Source organism: Amyelois transitella, chromosome 17 (genome assembly GCF_032362555.1).
Source record: "Amyelois transitella isolate CPQ chromosome 17, ilAmyTran1.1, whole genome shotgun sequence".
Taxonomy (NCBI): Eukaryota; Metazoa; Arthropoda; class Insecta; order Lepidoptera; family Pyralidae; genus Amyelois; species Amyelois transitella.
In genome coordinates, this window is record NC_083520.1 from 3,114,893 (window position 1) to 3,136,066 (window position 21,174).

The 21,174-nt window shown below is 34.6% G+C and overlaps 1 protein-coding gene across 1 annotated transcript in view; it reads right to left on the reverse strand.

Annotated features, from left to right (window-relative positions):
• LOC106143430 (6-phosphofructo-2-kinase/fructose-2,6-bisphosphatase) overlaps window positions 1-20,432 on the reverse strand; it is a 32,573-nt gene extending 12,141 nt beyond the window's left edge. The window contains exons 1-3 of the mRNA XM_013345510.2: window positions 20,080-20,432; window positions 13,694-14,037; window positions 2,095-2,229 (exon numbers count right to left, since the gene is read on the reverse strand). Of these exons, the coding sequence (XP_013200964.2) occupies window positions 2,095-2,229; window positions 13,694-14,027 (469 nt within the window). The 5' untranslated portion in view covers window positions 14,028-14,037; window positions 20,080-20,432. The remainder of the gene's footprint in view (window positions 1-2,094; window positions 2,230-13,693; window positions 14,038-20,079) is intronic.
• Window positions 20,433-21,174: the final 742 nt, after the last annotated feature.

Consider the following 21,174-nt stretch of genomic DNA (forward strand, 5'->3'; position numbering starts at 1 on the left):
ACTGCGGCAATATTTCGCTGAATGATTTGGCACAAGACAGTTATAACATATTCGATTAACTTCAGCGAACTGACGCCTTGCGCTGTACTCTAAATTAGAAAAATCTTTACAGTTACAAAGCCTATGACTACCTTTACAATATATACAAACTATTTCTTTTTCGAACATAGTTACAATTTTTGAGGAATTATTAATCATGTTACTAATTTTATTTTTAGTTTTGTTAAAATCATTTACTTTGGGGTCTAAAAATTCTAATGAATGATATCTTTTTTCTAAGAACTCCTTAAACTGTATAAAATTAGGCAATTGGTTCGACTGAGAAGATATTTCGCTTACAAAAGATTCCCATTGCTTACGAGACTCTTGATCTAACCTTAAACTAACAAAATATATAACTAAAATATCCCAAGACTGTACATCAATACCCAAGTTCTTTATTCCGTTTAACATATCTAATGTGCTATCTAATAAATCTTTAATGGCGGTGGCAGACTCTGTTTCTATCTTCTTTTTACTAAAAAACCCATTTAATATGCAGTTCACCAAATATTGTTTATTGTCATACCGGCTCTCTAACATCGACCAACATTGCGAGTAATTTTCATTTGTAATTGGAATATGACGTAGCAGTTGCTCTGCCTCCCCGGTGATACTTCCCTTTAAATAATGTAGTTTCTGCACGTCGTCAATGGCACTATTGTTATGAACTAATGAAATAAAGAGATCCCGAAACGTCATCCACTCTGTATATCTTCCTGAGAAAACTGGTATGGATATTTTCGGCAGCTTCACGTTACCTCTGTTACTAAATGCAGTGTTGAACGACGACGACTCGGATGTACCTAAGTCTTGATTTGGATTGCACAATTTTGCTACTAAATCTTTTAATTCTGATTTGAACTCGATATAAAATTCCTCCATGTCGTCATACAGTGAGTCCTTGAAATAACTACAGTCTGATAATTCCTTTATTTGTAAAAGTTTATAGTGGTTTGCTGTAAATTCAGTCCATTTTGCTTCTATAACTTGCAGTCTCGTTTCAATGTATGATTTTGACAATCTATCCTTAGGACTCTTTTTAAAGTTAACTTCGGACTTTTTTAATTGTATCATAATATTATTTTGCACGTTTATAAGCTCCATTGTTATATAAAATCACTTAAATTGTTATGTTTGTATTAGTCACGCACGGCTCGGCTCTGTCCTTTTACCAACACACGATCTCTTCCGCCGCACTGCTGCGGGAGTAGACTTCGCTCAATGATGCTGATGCTATACCTCCAAAGCACCGCTATTGCAGCGCCTGGTATCACCGTCGAAGACCTACTGCTTCCTTTACCCCGGCACTTACACGAAAAACTTTGCTTAAATATTCTACTACTGGTTACTACAATTCGGCTCGTAAGGACCAAATGTTTAGATAATTAGCCGGGATGTAAAATAAAAAAAACTGTGTGTTGGTAAAAATAAAGAAAATTATAATAAAAATTCTTAAAACATAAAAACAATCCTATCTATAATTCGTCTTAAACCATTCTTGTGAAAAATAACAAAAGAAGCTCGTCATTTTTCATATTACAAAAATTTACTTTTTTTTCTTAGCGGCCAGTGCGCTATACAACTTTTAACAATATGTAATTCAGTTACAACGAGTGGTTCGATTGTCGGAAAATGAGAACTTTGAACTTGAAAAGAGAGATTTATTTTTAACTGACTTTAAAAAGGAGTCCTTTTTAAAGTCAGAAAATAAGTAATGCCTACTTTTATAGTAAACAATCAAAGCTGAATTATTGAGGTAGTGCTATCATCGTACGATGCGATGTTTGTTTGTAAAAATATTCATTGCTAAACAAAATATACTTCATCATCATTTATTTCGTAGCATAGATCTGTCTCTCTGTTATATGGAAATCATATTTGACCCAACTAGGCCTAGATAGGGGATGTTTACAGTCATCTACAGTTCTATGATGGCCAGACAATTTGAAGAATCTAATTGATATCCCGTACAATTTATCAAGCAATGTGCAACACCTTCAGAAAAACTGATGTTCCGTTTCTAGAAGCATTAAGAGATCAATGTTGTTATACCTTTAGTACTCTCTCCATTCCAGTTGAGGTGCCTGGACAGGCGATGGGCCAGCTGACTCTTCCCACGGGCGGGTAGCCCCACCAGCGCAATGAGGAGAGGCGCGAACTGGCTGATGCGACGGGTGTGCATAGATACTGCGAACAAAGAAAAAATAATGTCAAAAATAGTTCGTCTCATTGAATTAAAAAATAAAATTTGCTCTGCCTGGAGACAGGGTTCAGTAAATATTCTTTTTTTATGAACAACCTAATTTTGTGAAGCTATATGGTATTATTAGTTTTTAAATAGATGTAACAAGAAGATTCATTCATTTTTGGCTTAAGAAAATACGATCATGTTTCCATTTACCGTACTAAGCTGAAATGGCTTCCCATTCGCTTTCGTAGAAATACTCGCATTCTCTGTCTTCTTTTTAATATTTTATTTAATCCCGCCTTTCCTTCCTATCTTAAAGATCGTTTCTCTTTCCGTCATTCGTCTAATTCTCCTTGCAGATCCCATTTGCGCACCATTCTTACTATTCCTACCCACAAGACTTCCTTCTACTCTTTCTCCTTCTCTACTCATGCTGTACGACTGTGGAATTCCTTACCGCATGATATTCGCGATTCCCAAACTCTCTCTTCATTCAAACGACGAGTTAAAGACTATTATCTCTCCAAATAGACTTATATATATTATATTTATATTGGTATGTTTATGTAGTTTATTACTGTCATTTATTTAAGTACTAGCATGTATGTTTAGTTAAATATGTTAAACGTTATTTATGCACACGCCATACCGCTCTAAAATTCATCTTTCCTCTCATGGGTCTACTGGAAGAGATTTCTTGTGAAATAAGTAGCACCTTTGTACTAGAATTATTGTAATAAATGCTCCTGTATATAATTTTGTGTACATAAATAAATAAATAAATAAGAAGGCGAGCATTTTTAACATCGTTTTTTGAAGCCAAGTTTCTTGAATCATGAAACATTAAAGACTGAAGAAGAAGAAAAACTGTAACTAAAGCATTAGTGGAAACGTGTAGCGGCCTCGAAACAGACATTGAGAATATTATCTCTTCCACTGTCCGGGTCATTGTTAAGTACACATATAAATATGTTGAATAAACGTGATAGCATTTTATTTAATTCTTTTGTCATTGACACGATAGCTTTAGAAGACATGAAGACCGAATCACAAGTATCTATCACCTATGTATTCTATTTTTTCTTTCTCTCTTCTAGCATTCTCTGCTATAATAATTGGAGAAATCGAATAAGTCTTATACTTTCAAATATGTATTCCCAATGTTTGCCGTACCTAGGTACATCTTTCCATTTAATATCTCATCTGTCTATTTCCACAGGTGTGCGAGCTTTAAAAGGAATGATGTATAAATAAAGAACATTCAATAAAATTCCGATGATGTTGTTCAACAATAATTTACTGAATTGCAGTTAGAAACGACACGAATGACAGGATCCGATAACATTCTATACAATTGACCAATGAAATGCCTCGTAAGAGTCACGCCTTCAAACGTTTTTATAGAATCGCTTCATTTGCATTCTACATCGTACAATGTGTTTCTGCACGTCATGAATACATTAAAAATATTATAGCTGTTAAAGACGCAATCTCAGCTCCATACGTAAACAAGTTTAATGAAAGGGCAGAGTTGACATTAAAATGACAACATTATGATATCTAACATCCTGTTTAGGCTGTTGGTAATAGGTTTATCGATAAATCATTGATTAATCCATGTGTTTGTAGTACTCCAACATTGTCAATGCATCTCTAAGGATGAGATCGTGAACATGATATGAAATCATCCTTTATTAAAATATCACTTGTCAGAAGTATATACAGTCCTATAGTTAACCGGGCCGTAACTCAAGGCCTCACAGTGAGAGCTGCCAACGCGTCGTGGACTTTGGACTCGTCGGCTGATCGAGGAAACGATCGATCTTACTCTTGCTGTCAGATAATGAACCTTATCGCCAAACGAGATTCATAGTCTAAGATCCGGCTGCAAAATCACTACGTTCATCGCGTAGTTAATCAAACTCACATTTTAACATACATTTATGAATAGGATAATACATAGATAATAGGGTGCCAGTCAATAAGTGGCCGCAAGTAATTTTAATTAAATTAATGTTAATTAATTTTCCACAAAAAATTTCGTTCACTTGTTTTTTAAATAAAATATCATCCACATCATAGAAATGTATGTAAAGAATTCGAAAATCAATGGGTGCCGTTACACACTCGGCCGCAACTACTACGCAGCCAGGTGTAAACAGGTAATATTTTGGTCTATTTATACGTTCATGTCGTACACGCATGTTTTTTATATCAAATTAAAGCTAATTTTTTTTTTAATATGATGATATATCGCTGCCTGTGAATAAATGGCCGCAAATTAGGGTTGCTAGCTGTTAAAAACTCGAGGTATCCGAGATAAAGTGAAAGAGAGTTAGCGCGTAACGCCACTTGTTAGACAAGGATGGCGAGTACCAGCTGTGCGAGTATTTGAAGCCATTGCGCACGCGTATAGATAGGGTTTTCAACAGTGCAGCTAAATTATTCTTATATGCTAACCTTCTTTTTGAGCTCGTTACATTTTGAGTTTTACTACACAAAAAACACTTTTTCATTTTTCTAAAATGTTAATATTACTTTTATCAACGTAATAACACTTTCAAGTTCAATAAATAAATGATATCAACAACGTTGTGTATAACGAGCTCAAAAAGAAGGTTAGCATATAAGAATAATTTAGCTGCACTGTTGAGAACCCTATCTATACGCGTGCGCAATGGCTTCAAATACTCGCACAGCTGGTACTCGCCATCCTTGTCTAACAAGTGGCGTTACGCGCTAACTCTCTTTCACTTTATCTCGGATACCTCGAGTTTTTAACAGCTAGCAACCCTAATTTGCGGCCATTTATTCACAGGCAGCGATATATCATCATATTAAAAAAAAATTAGCTTTAATTTGATATAAAAAACATGCGTGTACGACATGAACGTATAAATAGACCAAAATATTACCTGTTTACACCTGGCTGCGTAGTAGTTGCGGCCGAGTGTGTAACGGCACCCATTGATTTTCGAATTCTTTACATACATTTCTATGATGTGGATGATATTTTATTTAAAAAACAAGTGAACGAAATTTTTTGTGGAAAATTAATTAACATTAATTTAATTAAAATTACTTGCGGCCACTTATTGACTGGCACCCTATTATCTATGTATTATCCTATTCATAAATGTATGTTAAAATGTGAGTTTGATTAACTACGCGATGAACGTAGTGATTTTGCAGCCGGATCTCGTACTATTGTCTCGAATCTCGACAGCAGGATCTCGATGGTACAATGGAGGTGTGTCTGAGACAACGCGTCAGATTTCGAAGAGTACGGTTATAGCTTTTTGTCCCTCATTAACACTTGTTATTTTGTAATTTATCCAAACTGGCTGGCAATAAATGAGTTGTAAAACGATAGCTATTTTCACAGATGTGGCCGAAGTGACCATTCAGTAGGTTTAAGTATTTGTTGGGTTTGTTTCTCATCCTAACATTTTTTTTAACTTATTAATTAAAGATAATATGATGAGATGAAACTCAAGCGCATCTCTTTCTGCGTGTATCAATTTTCGTCGTCAACAAAAACAATCTCATTAAATTTATTTTGGCGTCATTTACTCCAACGTGTGCAGAAATAGAATGTAATGCATTCAAGACGCCATAATTATAAGAACGTGAGCATTTCCTCGACAAAAACAATAACTTTGTCTGCAAAACCTGTTGCAATTGCTTTGTTAACAACATGAGCGATATCTTTAGCGTTAACTGTCAGAGTCTGAATTAATATCAGATTGCATTCGCCAAGAGGCTTGCTATTTATAGTTCCGTGATCTCAGCTCTGCTGGAGACATCTGCTTTCGTTAACATTTAAATTTGAAATGTACATTTAAATATATGTACCTAAGAGGATGATATTTTAACGATCAATATAGGTATATTATTAAGAGTTAATCACTATAATTTATAATCGGTAAATTTATAATATTGCTTATGACAATTTCTGTCTTTCCTCCGTAAATTTAAGACATGGGTACGAAGAGATCGAAGTAGTAAGTTCCCATTTTTTCTTTGTTGTCGTTAACAAGAGCTTTATTTTCACAGCCTTGTAGTTAATTAAAGGGTTATTATCAGCTTGCTCAAGTGAACCTATATTTATTATCATAACTGTCGAGCCCCCTTTAAGTCACGTTGCATCCCGCATGACGATGAAATGGGAACGACCTATACTTGATAAAATTGGGCTCTACGCATTTTTTGTAGGCATAGATAATGCGTAGGGCCCCGCCCTCACAAAGATGAAAATAAACGTTAAAAAAGATTTGGCCAAAGTCCGCAAGTATTTAGGGGGGTTATAGAGGGGTTTAGTAAATTGTTTTAAATAAAAAACACAAAAATAAACAGCTCAATGTGCCCTATCAGTCTTTTCGAGACTGTTGGCTTTATCAACCCCGAAAGGCATATAGACGTGATTATATTTATGTATTTAATAATCAGAAGATAATTTGTTTAAAATAAATAACCTTATTATTACCATTTTGGAGATAAAACAGGTGAAAAGCAAATAAGAACCAAATTTCGGTCAACTTCTGAGAAGAATAACACTAAGACTAGAAGGAGAAAGATTGAAATCTCAAAAGTATATAGAGCAGCAGCAAAGGTTCATAATGAAAATTAACAGAACAAAAAAAAACATAAAACTGAAACTATATTGATAACGGTTTTCGACGAATCATTGTGTCGCATAACGTTTTACATATGAAAAATTATTCGATACGATTATTATGCCAAAAAACTTCCTAATCCCATCCCAAGTATTTAAGCCTATCCCTTTGTCGCCTTTGACAACATCCATGGGAAAGAAATGGAGTAGTCCTCTACTTTAAATTGGTGCCGGGAACCACACGGTACATAAACAGAATTTATGGAATCTATATTTAAATCAAGCTATCACGATATTGCAGCGTGAACGAATGCAATCTATTGGGTTATGCATGTCTCGTAATGACGCATTTTCTACTGACCCCGTGGATCAATCATACTTTCCTGATAAATATAGATGTGATCTGTTTTCAGAGAAAACGTGTACGGAATATTTATTCTTTGGAAAAAAAGTGCATACTAATGAAAGTGTAAAATGTATTAAATAATAGCTACTTATTAAAAATGTGAAATGTTGGAAGGCTAACTTGAAACTATAAAATTGTTATTAAACTTTTCAGATATCTTTTTGAATGCACGTAAAATGTATTTGCTTAAAAGTGACCGAAGCTTCGGCTTCGGCTTCGGCTTCGGCCACCTTCGGCCAAAAAATCCACCTTCGGCGAAACATTCGGCTTCGGCCCAAAATCCGGCCGAAGCCGAAGGTTTCGCCGAAGGTCCGAGCGACCGTCGAGATTGAACGAACTGTTACGAAAGTCATGAGGCGGCGGGGAGTCACTGTCAAAATATGACATTGCTGATTGCATGCATCAAAACAAGTCCGTACGTGTATTTAAACGAGTGTTTTTGTAAGAAATCAAATCATTATTTTTACCAGTAGGTAAATCACAAACTTTTATCTATACATATAATAAAACAGTAAAAATATTTTGTCTGTACATTAAGAAATTTTCGACTGAAATGGATAGAGGGACACTTAGAATGAATAATAGAGAGCAAAAATATTTTTTTTTAATTTCTTGTCTGTCTGTCTGTATGTATGATCACGATTATCTCCGAAAGTACTAAACCGATTTACTTCAAACTTTCACCAATTGCTTTGTTTTAACTCAGAATAACATTTAAAGTTTGTTTCATCAAAATCGGTTCACAAAAAAAAAAGTTATCGACATTTGAATGAACTCAAGGCATCAGTATGCCGGCAAATAAGTTACGAAATTAAAAATTCAAAGTCATTTATCATTATACGACGACATTATACCTATAACATATAAATATAAGTGAAAGACGACTAAGGGATGGGCTTACAAACTTGGGATTCTTTTTTAGGCGATGGGCGAGCAACCTATCACTTTTTGAATCTCAATTCTATCATTAAGTTAAATAGCTGAACGTGGCCATTCAGTCTTTTCAAGTCAGTTGGCTCTGTCTACCCCGCAAGGGATAAAGACGTGACCATATGTATGAAGTCTACTTTAATTTCGACACCAACGCAACGGCTTCGATGGTCCAGTGGTTAGCCCGTGAGACTGTGAAGTTGGCGGTCCAAGTTCGAATCCCAACAATTACAACATTTAAATTTTTATTATTAAAAATATATTTTTTTTGTTTTGTTTGAGTATTTTATGTAAAAAAACTGAAAATCAAAATACTACATATAATAAAACGGTAAAAATATTTTTTCTGTACATTTAATATTTTGACTGAAACGGATAGAGAATTTTTTTTTTACATTTTTTGTCTGTCTGTATCTGACTGTATGATAAAAATTCAACTCGAAATTTACGCGGACGAAGTCGCGGGCAACAGCTAGTTTATCTCTAAACCAACCACCTCTTTGATATATCATCAACTTCTATATGAAACAGTCAATATATAAACCTTCAATATTGAGGTTTTGAAATGATTTTAATATTAATTGTAGCTTGTAGACAATATTGAACAAAATTAATTACTGAGTGCTGAGAGAATATAAACCTTCGGCTTCGGCTTCGGCCGAAGGTTGTGGCGATAGCCGATTAATCGGCTTCGGCTTCGGCTTCGGCCAAAAATAGACCTTCGGTCGGACACTACTTAAATTATCTTGCCTTTATAAAAAAAAATTACGGTTTCCTTTAAAACTATGTATCGATTTGTTTTGGAACAATAAAACAGATAAGTTAGGTATAACTAAAAAACTAAAATAAGACGGCAATGAAGAAATCCGTGTTTTAATACCGATTAAATACTCAACTCATAATCAGATAAACTTATCTATGATATTGCATTAGAATTGTAGATAACTAATTGTTTACCTTGCGTTACGTAACCCAGGCGCTGCAGGTCTATGTACCTACTCGTATTTTTTAATTATACTTTTAAAGTATTTATTACAGGACAATAATTTAATGAATATGATGAATAAAATTATAATAATTATATGTTTATGTTAGAAACGAAACAGGATAAATAAAAATAAACTCTACTTCAAGAATAAACTTAGCGAATCTTCTGACTAATTGTCATTTTAGTGTTTAAAAAATATTTGGAATAGTTATTTGTGACTTGAATATGTGAATATTTTAGGGTGGATCCTTCATCGTGATCAAAGGTGCTCAGGTTTCCCACTTAGTCTTAAAATACACTTACAAATGAACAAGCAAGTATTATTACACTGCCGAATACAAAAATAATATAGTTTTACAGCTGTAATTTATATCCATCAGTTGTAATATATATTACGCATAGATATATTATGTAATTAATGACTGAGATTGTCATCTTGTCACTATGGGCTTCCTGAAAAACAACTTTTTATCAAACGAGTCATAACTTAGTTCATGTGTGCTACCACATCACTGATGTACTTCAAAAATGTAAACAATTTACTTTGAACAGATAACAGGACACACTCCCACTGATACTGGGGGTGTGATAAATTTGAACAAACATTTGCAACTTTAATCTTAACTTGTTTTTAAATTAGATTGTTCAAGTAGTTGCTATTAAAAGTAGGCATAAATAATGTACTTAGAAAGCTTTAATAAAATGAATAAACTGGTAGTTACCACTTTTGAGAATAATAACACTGGTATTATTTGATAATTGAGAGTGGCCTTAATTAATTTGTTGTTTCATATAACCACAATGTCATCATGTGCGCGGGCGCCGGCCTTAGCGAAGGCGTGGCTCTACGTCACCATGCCAACGAATGCGGTCTAATTAAAAAATAAGAAATTGACAGCGTTTATTTCTTTATTTTTGCATAATCATGAGTTGGAGAAAAGACACGCCATACTAAAATAATTTTCATATTACGACATGTTTTATTAAATTTCAGTAAGATAATTTTTATCTTTAAGCCACATTTAAAGAAGGTAGAATATATTTTGGTCGTACTTACGTCTGTCTGTTTTTACAAGTAATGGTTATCGGTTTTGATAAGGTAACAATCGCACACGCCTACGTAAGTCATTGTAACGTAACGTTATAATGCTTTAAAAAAACGTTAATCTTTACCAATTTAAATGATTAAGTATTTTGAAAATAAAATTAGATCATAGTTCATCAACTAGTTATGATCTAATTCATTTTCAAAAAGAAATGTTTCACTTTTATGTTATAAATCACAAAGATCATATTTTAAAATGCTTACTTTGATCACTTTACATTCTAAGTGTTATGAAGAAAATAAATCTATTTCATGAAACATTATTTATTTTTAGACATAAAATATAATACAAAGCTTGATCAGGCAATCAATAATGCGTTATCGTGAGAGAGAGAGAGAGAAAATAAAGCGCAAGAAAAAAGAACAATTATTAAAAAAATCGAGCTTTTCCAACACTTCAATAAAATACATGAAACCAATATTGTCCACTTTGATATGATTTATATGAAATGATAATTTGGAATGAAAGGCCACCTCCAGGGGTCGGGAGGAGAAGAACGTAACTTTGTTTTTATATGTCGTCACAGATACGAGGTGATCTCTGACTCTCAGTATCTGCAGATCACTGTACCTACACATGCTGGTATACATTTGCGGAAAAGTACAAGTACATCATTATACCAAAAAGACTGACACCCCATTTATGACGAGGCCTTTGGCCCAAGAGAGACTTTTAATGTAAGTAGGCAAACATGGGTACTTTTACTACTTTCTTACAGTAAGCGGTTACTATCCCTGTAATACAGATACAGGGAGTACAGCTATAGGTAGATTGCTGACATTGAAGAAACTCCAAAGTTATTCATGCCTTTCTTGAAGAAACATATGCATGTAGAAAACCAAGGAAAGTTGACTTTTCTAATTACTATTCAAAACGTACTTACTTAACCGAAACTTTCTCAAATCTCAATTGTTTCTTAATGTACGTTTGAAAATCAAAAATGGTGAGATAAAAAGGGTACTTACATCTAAGATAATCAATATAGTAAGAAGATTTGGCCGGCCTACGGCCTTTGTGGCACAGCGGTAGTGCGCTTGTCTGTGACACCGGAGGTCCCGGGTTCGAATCCCGGTCAGGGCATGATGAGGAACGCACTTTCTCTGATTGGTCTGGGTCTTGGATGTTTATCTATATAAGTATTTATTATAAAATATAGTATTGTTGGGTTAGTATCTCGTAACACAAGTTTCGAACTTACTTCGAGGCTAACTCAATCTGTGTAATTTGTCCCATAGGTATATATATATTATATATATATTTAATAAACTTCAAATGAATTAAGTACATGAAAAAATTACATCTATCCAATCGTTTCTTTTTCAATGGACCTTCACTTGACCAAAGAAGCTATTCGAATAATGAGTCAATATTGAACCACTAGTATTTGTGTTTCCCTTTCGTAATCAAATAACCGACCCACGAGGTCTAAGGCTAAAGAAAGTTGCTATTTCTGATTGATTGATTACAAGTGGCACCCACGCGATAGAGCAAGTCAGGTGCTAAACTTGGAAACGTAAATTCAAAAGTAGTATTTCCTTGACGTCAATTGTCATATTATATGCAGGGGAAGATAAGTTTAGAACCATAAGACCTCCTTCTCATAAACAACTTTGGATTCAATAACAATCCTATGAATGAAATCCCATTCGAAATTATTACCTCACATACTAATTGAAAGACGGCGCATAATTCGAATTGCATTTGTCTATTAGTTTCAAAGCTCAGGGGCTTAAGATGAAAGTGACATTTTAAATGATGTGTAAAGGCTTGCCAAAGTTTTCACTTTTGACTGCATGATTTTCCTTGTTATTTTTATGCTTTTTTGATAAGGTTTTTGACAATTAGTCGCTTCCATCAATATCCACAGAAAGCCGAAATGTGATAGTGATTATTTTATAAGATCGAATAGACAGACATGCGCAGATTGAATTTGGACGAATACGTAGCAATTTAGAACTTTCGAGAGAACGTTAATCTACTAATCTTATCACATTGACTACTGAATAAAGTGAGAACTGTGAGGAATTATCTCTATTATAGAAACTATGTAGACTACTTTTTATTCGGAAGCAAATGACCGATGACTTTTTATTCGGAAGCAAATGACCGCGCGATTCCCGTTACTTATTTCGGATAACGTAGGTTAATAAAAGCATAGCATAGTTTCAAGAATGATAATTATAAAACCCATAGACATAAAACAAAGACAATCGTTTCTTCGAACCCGAACACTTGGGAAGTTGCCAGAAGACGACCAAGGTGTGGCGAGACGTTTAGTGCACTTTGGACCGCGTTTGGTTTTGATCAGATTAGCCCTAATTCGATTGCCAAGGCAGAGGAAGTGCGATTTAGACAATTTACTCGGTGGCTATATAGATACAGTGCAGTTTGATTACGGGCAATTTCTTAAAGGAGTAAGTACTTTGTACAACAACGATGATCCAACCTGAGTAAGTTCTCCTGTTAGAAGTGTCACACTGTGCCCATTTTTTACCCACTCCTACAAGGTCGCCCTGAGCTGAGCTGACTTGGTAGGATACAATCACAAAAAGGCCGTAGGACTATGATGATAAAGCAAAAACTTTGTTTGGACTTAATATTTATGTCATATAGGCACAACAAAGATTTTGCGTTCAATGTTACAAGACCAGTGCTGTGCCAAGACATTGTATTTTTATTGTAATGCCAAAGTAGTTATAAATTTTCTTGTAGTAATAAATTTTATGCAGTTTTATTTTTTATCAACGTGATATTCCTTTATTTGTATAATTGGCCTTTTAAATGTAAACGAATAAGGAAGTGGGCAGGCGGAAGAGAGTGGTTTTAGCCGTGCTCTATTTATACTATGCAAAATTTCGACATTGCAATTTGCAAGTACAGTTCCGAATTTTGTTGGCTTATCAAATAAATACGGTATCGGCAATCTATTTAATCAGTCCCTAATTAGTCCGTTAATCAAATGGTCTTCTTTTTACCTATGTAATTATAACAAATCAATTTGAAAACAACAGGTTTGTTTACATCACAGTTCACCGATAAGTCAATGACATTTGAGCTTTCGGCGAATCTGACGACGCATGTCCTGAATACTTATAAAAATTGCAATAGCAAGGTGTGTGTCGGTCAAATTAAGGGATTCTTGTATTCCGCTTTCAACTTTAAACTGGTTTTCAAAATTAAACCGGGTTTTTGGCAGTGATTTCTGGGAAATTATATTTGGAAATTACGGGCAAGATTATCAGTAATAAGCTCAATATGGGCGCGGAGAAGATTGACATTTGCTGCTGACACTTTATTAAATAAACAATTGATCCCCTTAAGTTAGAATTCTTAGAATTTGCCCTGGCACAACCAAAATATAGCTCATCAAATCTGAATTCGCCTGCAAAATAACCAAAAACACAAAACGGCCACTCACCAGCTGCCAAAGTTTCGTGCAGAGTCTTCTCTTTGTCTTCCATCATGGCGTGCGCTGCGCTCGCTCCAGGTGCCATCACTATCCTTCTCAAAGACGGTCTTCTTGCTAACGCGACTATGTGTTTCGAGCGGTACTGCTGCGGTCTCTTGCGACGCGTGCGCACTCTTTGAATACCTCCCGAGGACTGGACGCCGGCACCAACGGTTATCACCGAGCGGACCTTATCAGCGCCGCGACAGTGATTACCGAATAACCATATGATTGCCGAATATATTTTGCAGTAAAGAAGCCAGAAATACACGTAAAAATCGCCCCGGATGCTGAGCAACGCCATCAATTGGGATCTGAAACAAAAGAGGGGGGAAAGCTGAATTTTTGAAATGTTTTTTTTTTATAGACTCTATTAATTCTATTGTTGTAGAGTTAAGTTGTGCTAAGTAGCTTTCAAGTTAAGGGTCCACTTCTTAACTTATTATCTTAGATGATATTTTTTATATATATTGGGTGGTTCTGTTCAACTCTGCTAACAACCACATCTATTGTGTGCAAGTAAATTAACAGCCATGAAACTAAACAATAATCACATGGTGACGTTTACTTTTTGGTCAAGTTTTTTCTGAAAAATCTTTTCACGAGACAATAAATGAAGAAACTTAGAATATCATGTGACCTTTACTATTCAGCTATTTTAGTACCAGGACCTTGAAATAATAGCAACAACGTCTAATCTGTAAAAATAAACTGATACGGTATTGATTGTAAGGGCAGGGGCGCAGGGCCATTTGTGGCTGCCAAATGATGTTCTGAGATGAAAATGTAATTTTTATTTGTACTCGTATATAATTAAATCTTTTTTATATCACTCACTTAGCCGTGCTAGGATACTAAGGCAGAGTATTTACATATCCATTCGCGTCATTACAGACGATTTAATGAGGAAACAATTAAAGTTAACAAAGCTAAATAATAAACAACAATATGTTGTGTAAGATCTCCTTACACAGGTTTAAATTGTACCCGATCTATAATAAAAAAGAAATAGATTCGTTTTATAAAACAGTCTTCAAATGTGGTTCATGTGTCGTGGTGTCAATTTTTGCTTAATATGCCTATATATTTTCTCGTACTCTATATGTATTGCTTCGTTTGATCTGCACACTCTACGTTATACAGTAAACCCATTCTAGTCTTGGTTCTAGCCCATTATTTAAGTTGCAGATTACATCTTTTTCTTCATCACGATTCTTGCACACCTATTCTGCTTCACATCCATCAATCTTTTCATGCGTTCTTCTTGATAAGATGAGATAGATTTAATTTTTTTTATTAATTGACTTGATAATAGACAATATCTTTAATGACTTTCTGATAATTTGATGATACTCGTAAAATCACAATTATTTCCTCGTGGCCGAATTGGCTTGTCCTCGTGTACAAATAATTGGGACGTAATAAAAATTTTATGATTTACTTCGATTGTTATTTTCATTTTCCTCGACTGCGAGTCCAGTAGTTACATTTTATTTTTGTTTATTTTATTATTTTTTATGTAAGTATATTAGATTTTTGTTCAAAAATAAAATAAATTTAAAAACAATTAGTGTGACTGAAAACTGAAATAAATATTTATTAGATCCACTTTATGTTATTTATGCGTGGCATCATAATTTTTGAAAATAGTAGGTATGCGTTGATGTCTTATGTATTGATTGATTATTTATTGATTTATTTTTGATAATCATGGGTTTCCGTCTCTGATCTTAAAAGGTACCAAACTGGTTATATTAAAAAGACTCTAGCAAAGTGTAGCTTAATCTTCCATCATATATTTCTGTGTAATATAAAAAACGACTTTAATAATTTAAACGTACGTTTTGTTATCTCCCCAGCCAGACAGCTCATTCGAAACAGACTGACCTTTATGTGGATGGTCTGGAATAATCCAGACGCCTGATCGATTGGCAAAGTTTATCACAGATACGTGAGTATACATACACACAAACATTTCTTCGCAAAGGTCATTTGAACCAGACTCAGCGGCAGGTGATCAATATATCGTCTAAAAAGAGACTTTGATCGTGGCAATCATGTGGGAGTGATAGGGTGATACGCAATTTGATGGTCTTATTTTATTATAGAAAAAAAGTTGTTTATGTTTTAGGATGTTGATTAAAAAGTTTACTAAAGCTTTTGCCCGGCTTTCATATTGATTTAAAAGAAAACAACCAACTTTTTTCTTGAGGCATGCTCTTCATTTTAAAATGACACCCAGCCCACTGCTGGCTAATCACTGGATCTCTTGGCTGTGGGACGCTTTCATAATTTTTATTCTTTACCTAGTTCTGTCTTTACAGAAAAAATAGGAAAGTAGACTCCCATTTTCAGATGTTTACTTTGTGATTTTTTATTTTAGCTAGGCTTCTTCTGCCTTAATTTTAATAAGCAATATATTATTACTAGCAATGACGTCAATAAAGTCGCTATAACTTTCGGTCTAACTTCGCCGTTTCTCATGGCATGTCCAGATACTTATTCCCTGAGGGGGCCGGTTTAATTGGAAATTAATGTTGCTTCACTGATCAAAGACCACTACGTACCAATACCAATGGACAGCCAAAGCTATGTTTTATTCATGCGGTGGTAACTCGTTTCCCTTGTTTCTCCGCTGACGTTTACGATACGGATACAGAATATACAATAATAGCGTCACTTCGAAGACAAAGAGAATTCATATATTTTCCATTGAAAAAGTTGTAGGTAGTCGTTTATAGATAAGTTCACCTGGTGACTGTTACTGCAACCGGTTTATTTAAATTAGAATATTAAATAATGTGAATATGTATTCATTGTGAATAGAAATAGCAGCTAAAACTAGTTCAAATAATGAATTACCAACAATTTTAAACTTTGAAGTTATGGAGACTACAGGTGACAATATATACATCTATGGGTTTAATTCTTTAATTATGTAAACATTAAAAATGATAAAATAATTATTACATTACATTTATTTTGCATGTACTTTTAACAGTTAATTTGGTTAAAAATGTTGCAATGTTTCAAGAAAATTTCAATAATAACATTTCGCATAAAACAGGGAAAGCTAAATAGAATATTATTTACACGTGTTTATGTTTATGATGGTGTATCAGAACTTTTTTGCAAATATTTAGGACGCTTTGATATCAGGATCACGGTTCATGCATTTTAATGTTGTCATAAATTATTGTTTTTTAAATGAGAGATAAAATATGACAGGTTGTTTGTATTTTGCGGAGATTTCCATTTTTTTTTCGTTAACTTTTGAGTTTTTTGTTAGACTCGTCACAATAGTGATAACTTGATAACTGGGTCGCGGGTCCAAATTCCGGGTCTCACGTTATAGTTGTACTCACGTCACGTTACTTATATCTATTTACTAACACGTTATCAGTTAATTAATAAAAAACGTTGATCAATAAATAAAACACAGACCTGCATAATTAGCCAGTTTCACACAGCTGTCGAAAGTGAACGCATTATGGCCAAAAGTATCTTCTCTGAATATTGAATTTTTAGGGTTTGTCCATAACTTTTTTAACTTGCATGTAGAATTTCGAAATTTCCTCCAGAATGTCTTTAAAAATGAGAAGTTCTCTCAAACCTTAGGGTACACTCCTAAACTCTAATTTTCGGATTATATTATATTATTACGAGGGAACGAAAATTAACGAGATTTACGGGCGTAAAAACTAGTTAAAGTTAAATTGAAGTAGATTTATCGATTCGCAATTTGTGAGTAATAACTTTTTAACAAAAGCCCCAAAGCAGAAACGTTATCACTAATGTGATGAGAATGAAATTTTATTATACGATCTTTTAGGTACGAAAATTTCTTGGCCCAATCAGCGTTCTGTCAGCTTTCATACTGCATTTCATACAAGGCCAACAAGTATAAAAATTTTGTTTTTGTTTTTATTTCCGTAACATTACATTAAAACTGAATGCAAATGAGGAACTCGAAACCGTTCGCCGTTACATGATCAGCTGAGTAGTGTTCGCGTTTTATGTCACAATACGATATCTAATTACAACTCGTATTCTTTAGCGTGTTGTTAATATTGTAAGACTCGTTTACCGTGGTCTTTAACGTTAGTGTCAAATACAAATAACTTAAAAAAAAACTTTTACAAAAATGATGACTAGACAGACATCGTTCTTTTAAGTCGATTCGACTAGTTGCAGGTCAGTAGTAGGTACTACGAGTACATTTCTTGCTCGACATAATTTGCATTCTCATTCGGCTTACAGGACAGAATTATATTTTACATGCTGAATTAATCCGTCCACATACATACATTATCACGATTTTTTTCCAACTTAACTTTTTACTTGCCACAAACCCAACAAATGTACTTCTTTATAAATATTTTCATTCAAGCTCGTTTATTTTGTATACTCTTAACCTGACTTTTCTAAAACTTCTATTATTCACATCCCAGATAAAATTTTAAACTACCGACTAAGAGAAGGTGAAGTGAAGTAATTTCACTTTGTTGTAGTTACGATTACAACAGTTACCAGAGTTTCAGCTTTCTCTACAGTGTCGACCATATCGTATGCATGCATCAATTAACTTGTGTCTCATTCAATAAAAAATTTAATAAATTGAAAAATTTTGTCTGCCTTTTTATTCAATTACTAGAAGCCGACCGCGGCTCCGCCCGCGTACAGCGCTAAATCCCGATAATTCCAGTTCCTGCAGGTATTTTGAAAAATCCTTTCTTAGTGCACCCCTTGACCACATAAGGAGGTTCCTTAGCTTGTCTAGTTTACTAATGTCTCTAGATCCAGCGATTTGTGCGTTGTCTGTCCGCATCCGCATCGATGTAGTTAATGGTTTTTTGTGCTGTAATTTTCCAAAGTTTCTATTACCCATTTATATTTTAACATAACATTTCAAGAAGATTGATGGCCGGTGTATGTCGTTTAAAAAAAATAACGAGTTTTCCAAACGTATCCACATGGTATTTAGGCTCGGTGCCAGCTGTGCATGTTAAACTGTGTTTTGGAACTTGAACTGGAATGAGCCGGATCAAACTAGATTTTATCTGACTTTAGAAATGTTGTCACCTTGTAGGTGTGTAGTTCCCAATTATTCCGGAAAATGACCAGTTTTTTTTAATCTTTAGGTTCTTGAAACACAGTTAAAATCTCCCACATCTTTTCATCCCTTCTACCGGCTCCCAAAATGCAGGCATCCTTTTAAATAGTATTCGTGGCTAAATGTTGTCTAAGCGTTACAATCTAATATCTAAATACTGCCAAACAGACAATCATCTCAACTGAATTGGTTTTCAAATTTCTAGCTTTTCTAGGACTTAGCAGGCAATTTCCTTCCGGATATCTGATCTATACAATTGGCCACCCTAATAGATACCACCATATGCATGTAAGTTTACGAACGTCATCAGCATTACACATTTTGTTTTGACGACAAAATCAACGTAAAACTTGTTCTTATAGTCAAAGTATAATTGTAACTGTTGCTTCGCTAACTTTCAAAAGACACAAGTCTTAAATTTGATGTCTTAACAACTGTACAGTTAGGAACTTAATAAAATGAAAATAAATGGCTTGCAACCTATCACTATTTTAATCTCAATTCTATCATTATAAGCCAAACACCTGAACGTAGCCTATCTATCTTTTCAAGACTGTAGGATCTGTCTACCCCGGAATCAAGGGTGATCAAGGGATATAGACGTGATTGTAGGTATGTATGTAAGTATGTATGTACAAATACAATGGATCACTTTAATTTTTATCTGAAACGTGGGCCTACATGCCAAATTTCAGCGAAGACATTCTGTCGTTTCAGCTGTTAGTTGACAAATATTTCAGTCACATTTTAATAACTTAAAATATATTTTAAGTTTTATATTTTAAGTTTTAACAAAATGTACATAAATTTATGATTTCGTAATGCCTTGTCTTGTTGTCTTCGTCTTGCACGTGGCAATGTAAACATTTAGCCTTTAATGTTAGAGTCCACATTAAGATTTCCCAATTCACCAATGGACGCCGTATTTTAACCATACGTTTAAAAGAGAATGTATTTAAAATTAAATGTTGGTATGAAAGATGCCACTCGTAGACCTCGAGTGGTTCCAAATCTAGAAGTTTCTTCAATGAATCTTAATCATATAAAAACAAAAGGTGTTTATGACATGAGTATTGATACTTTGGTATCCTTTTACGAAGGAAAATATACCAGAACGGCAACCAACTGTAAAGCTTTTGCTCGACCATTTTTCAGCAGTTCGACGGCTTCATAGGACCCAAGGCTTCAAAACAAAGCTGAAGATGCAACCTTATTAAAACGCAACGAATGTGTCGATACTTACCAGTCATAAAAACTAAATTCTTCCTTCGCAGTAGTGATCAGAGGAAGTGTGCCTTATGAAATGTCCCAAATCGTGGCGCATAGCAGTGCGCCCGTGGATAGCGATAAACGTTTCAATACACATTCGCAATAAGTCCTAGAAAACGTCCAAGTTCAACTTTTCAATCCACACTCTCCCAGTACATCGGGAACGCTAATAAATCCAATCGCACAGTTCCGTTACTTCACACCGGATCTTATTTTATTCATTTTCATCGGAGCAATCACTATTTTCTTTTGGATGTTTATTTATATTGTGTTGAAGTCGACTCGTGTTATCGAGCTGGTTTCCAAATGGCGACTGCTGGCGTCGGTACTGCGTATCGAAAGCCAACCCAGATAGTGTGGTAGGGCGCCGGGCTTCGTGTGACATCGATTCGATTTCGGGTCCACTCGGGGGCGGCGGCGCGATGTATTTTAGTCTGTATAGGCCCAAGCAGGTCATGTCACTTCAGACTTTTTGGAAAATCAGGATGGATCTTAAATAATACGCAATAATTTGGAAACTAAAGCTGCTAATAGTAATCGGAATAACATGAGACCCACATCTCTAAAATGCCTCTATCATTAAAGTAGTCATAGTAAGAAATATTTGGTCAACGTACCTACGGCCTACGAACCTCCAATCTCAACATTTTTATTTGAAAAGTTTTTGGTCCACAAATGTCTGCATATCGATAAATTTTTGTGTAAATGTAAAACTTCGCAAAATAGTCTATGTAAGCAGAAAATATGGTCACAGTCAGGAATATGAATTTGGTCTCTCTCAGCCTGAAAAAAATATTAGCGACAACGGCACTCCTCTATCAATAATTAAAGTAAAATTGATAATATTGGGATGTAAGCAATGCTCGATGACTACATTTTCATCTCCACAGCATATCAGTCCGACTTGCGGTGGTCAAATAAAAAAGCTTGACGCATAAGATTCAAATCCCACCGGCGCAGCCTGGACATGAAGGTACTATGTTCCAAATTGGGTAGGTTCCTCTGAAAATATTGTGTGTCCAGCGGAGTCGGAACAAGACTGACTCACCCAATACAAAATTCCGTGATC